The 3,190-nt window shown below is 30.9% G+C and overlaps 1 protein-coding gene across 1 annotated transcript; it reads right to left on the reverse strand.

Moving 5' to 3' along the window:
* Window positions 1-482: 482 nt before the first annotated feature.
* Window positions 483-2,227, reverse strand: LOC134699885 (uncharacterized). The gene is made up of 2 exons (XM_063561286.1): window positions 1,976-2,227; window positions 483-829 (listed from the first exon to the last, which is right to left on the reverse strand). Exons 1-2 carry the CDS (start codon window positions 2,117-2,119, stop codon window positions 683-685), a joined length of 291 nt encoding a protein of 96 aa, XP_063417356.1. The 5' UTR covers window positions 2,120-2,227; the 3' UTR covers window positions 483-682.
* Between the last annotated feature and the right edge of the window lie 963 nt (window positions 2,228-3,190).

A 3,190-nucleotide genomic window follows, 5' to 3' on the forward strand; every position in this document is an offset into this window, starting at 1 on the left:
AATGGTACTGTAACAGGATAAACTGTCAAACAAGTGAGAGGTTTCGCTATTTATAACATTGGGTTCAATTCACTATTTACTACATAAAAATATGTCTGTACCAACTTAGTTACTAGTACTTGGCAGTTGTTATCAATTCGTTTGATTTGTTTGAGCTGGAAATGTATTTTACCACTTGGTTGGGACTTTCAGTTTTAAGTTTTTCTTGGTGTTCGATATTTTTATCATTGTACATTTGATAATCTTATACCAACTATGTAAAAAAGGCAAACAAAATGGTGTAAAAAAAAGAAACAATTCAATGAGTTTGCCGTCGTAAATCTGGGGGTTTGACGGTCCCTTTTTAAAAATATTGTAATACTAGTATTTTTTTTTTAAATTTTACAACAAAACAATAAAAAAGAGTAGTTTGATAATTATTTCTTTTAGATTATCAGTATTTTTATAATAATTATTATAATAGAATATAATTATTGATCAGGCAGAATCTTCAATATTACACCCTCGTCCTCGAGTCGCTGTAGTTCCTCTGTTTGGTAAAATCAGGCGACTGGAACGTATTTGTAAAATTGCAATTATAAAATCCGCAGTCTTTTTCGTTTATGTTGAGGTTCACGCACATACTTGCATCTCAGATTATATCCAAAAATGAGAAATGCAGGAAACAAAATGAATGGATATCTCATAATTCGTCGTGTTCTGGTTGCATAAACTCCTCAAATGTTATAAAATCGTCTTTATTTTTGTCATAATTCGGAAATATTTGTTTGGCAATTTCCAGATTCGCAGATCCTGGTTTAGTTGCTTGTTTTACGAGGTGAGTCACTAGCTGAAAAAACAATTACAAGCAGTTGTACTTGAATTAGAATTGAAGCAGTCCTTGGAATTAAAACAGTACTAGGAATAAAGCAGTACTTTGTATCAAAGCAGTACTAGGAATTAAAGCAGTACTAAACATTAGAGCAGTTCTTAATATTAAAACAGTAGTTGGAATAATAAACGCTAAGAATGAAGAAAACACTTAGAACTAAAACTCTTAATTAGAATGAAAACAGAACTAAGAATTAAAATAGCACTTATAATGCAGACACTATTTAGAATGAAAACAGCACTAAGAATGAATCAGCACTTAGAATGAAAACAGCACTTAGAATGAAAACAGCACTTAAAATGAAAACAATATTCATAGAATTAAAACGGTATCCGTACTCAGAATTGAAGTTAATACTAAGAACTATAGCAGTACTAGGAAGTAAAGCAGTACTAAAGGTGAAGCAGTACTTGGAATGAAACAGTACTTGGAATAAAAACAACGTTTAGAATGAAGACAACACTTAAAATAAAAACAGCACTTAAAACTAAAACCCATACTTAGTATGAAAACATAATTAGGAACTAAAGCAGTAGTTCGTATCAAAGCAATACTACGAATCGAAGCAGTACTTAGAATTGAAGCAGTAATGAGATTTAAAGCAAAACTTAGAATTGAAGCAGTAATGACATTTAAAGCAAAACTTAGAATTGAAGCAGTACTTAATCTTGAAGCAGTAATGGAATTTAAAGCAAAACTTAGAATTGAAGCAGTACTTAGAATTAAGGCAGTGTGCCAAGAACTGAAACAGCACTTTAAAAAAAAAATTAAAAAAAATGTAACATATGACTCAATGAATTTACTTTACTGTCAACCAAACTCGACCAAACGAATCATTGTTGTTTGTTGGCTGTTAAATGTTCAGTGGCAAATATTTCATGCATATTCAGGAAGATCGGCCATTGGAATAATGGATGATAGATGCCAATCAAATTTTCAGTTCAATGACTGTCAAACTTAATTAAAATTTTGACCCAGATATTAACACAACAAATTAGATTAAATGACATTATTCAGCCTAGCTTGTATGTGGGTATGGATGGGGTGTACAGAATGAAGGCTTGATCTGTTAATTTATACAAATATTTTTTCTTGAAAACATACCTCATCAAAGCTGACCATTTCGTCCCCATCAGCATCCATCTTCTTAAAGATATCACCAAGTTCCTTCTTATTGGGATACCCGTCTTCCGAATTGACACATCCAATACAACCTAGCGCTAACACCAAAACCAAATATGGGGTCATTACAAGTAAAAATTGTGTACTTGATTATTAATGGAATATTCAAATATTTTAAAGTTGTACTGAAATATTGCATACAGACGAGATAAAACAAATACACTCGTCTTGTAAGCCTACTTTTGAAATTGTCTAAAGATAAGATATATCGTTCCAGAAATGGACATTAGTTTGTAGTATGTACTTGATAAACTGAGATAGCATGGATTAATCTATATTCCAAATCTGTTCCAAAACAAGCTAACGAATCTACACAACTACTTTTGCATAGGTACTATTTCTGTACTAAAAATCTGTAGTAGTGGAAATTTACTTTTAATATTCAGTACTATTTTGTTACTTTAAAATCATTGTAATATTTAGATACCTGTATTTTACAGTAATTAATTTGTAATTGAAATTTAGGTACTGCATATTTTTGGTTGCTACCGTTACGTTTTCAGCATTTTGAAAGATTTTCTATATCAAAATATTAAGTACAAATCAAGTACTGTAAAATACAAGTACCTAAATATTACAATATTTTCAAAGTAAAGATATAGAACTTAGTATTAAAAGTAAATTTTCAGTTCTACATGTTTATAGTACAGAAATAGTACCAATGCAAAAGCAGCTGTGTGCTCATTTCTGACTATCTTTTACAACTGTAATATCACTGTTTAATGTTATGGGATAGTTAAGAGCTCACAATAAAAATCAGAATGGAAATGGGGAATGTGTCAAAGAGACAACAACCCGACCATAGTAAAAACAACAGCAGAAGGTCACCAACAGGTCTAACCACGTCTGGGATAGTGTTAGGTACAAAACTCCCTCGTATTGACACGAGATAAAGTTATGAGCAGTATACTCATTATATATTCATCATGCAAGCGGGATTCAATTGTCATATCCTAAAATAGACTACATAAATAAAACTAAAAGACACTGGGATTTATTCTTTTTTTGTAGTAGCTATGTGTACAGTGTAACAGTTACTATCAAATACAAAGTGCAAATTAAATTACACGGAATCAACAACAGAAATAACATTTTGATAGATAGTCATGATAGTTGATAATTAACGTTGAGATTATT

The sequence above is a fragment of the Mytilus trossulus genome, unplaced genomic scaffold, assembly GCF_036588685.1.
Source record: "Mytilus trossulus isolate FHL-02 unplaced genomic scaffold, PNRI_Mtr1.1.1.hap1 h1tg000085l___fragment_1__unscaffolded, whole genome shotgun sequence".
Classification (NCBI taxonomy): Eukaryota; Metazoa; Mollusca; class Bivalvia; order Mytilida; family Mytilidae; genus Mytilus; species Mytilus trossulus.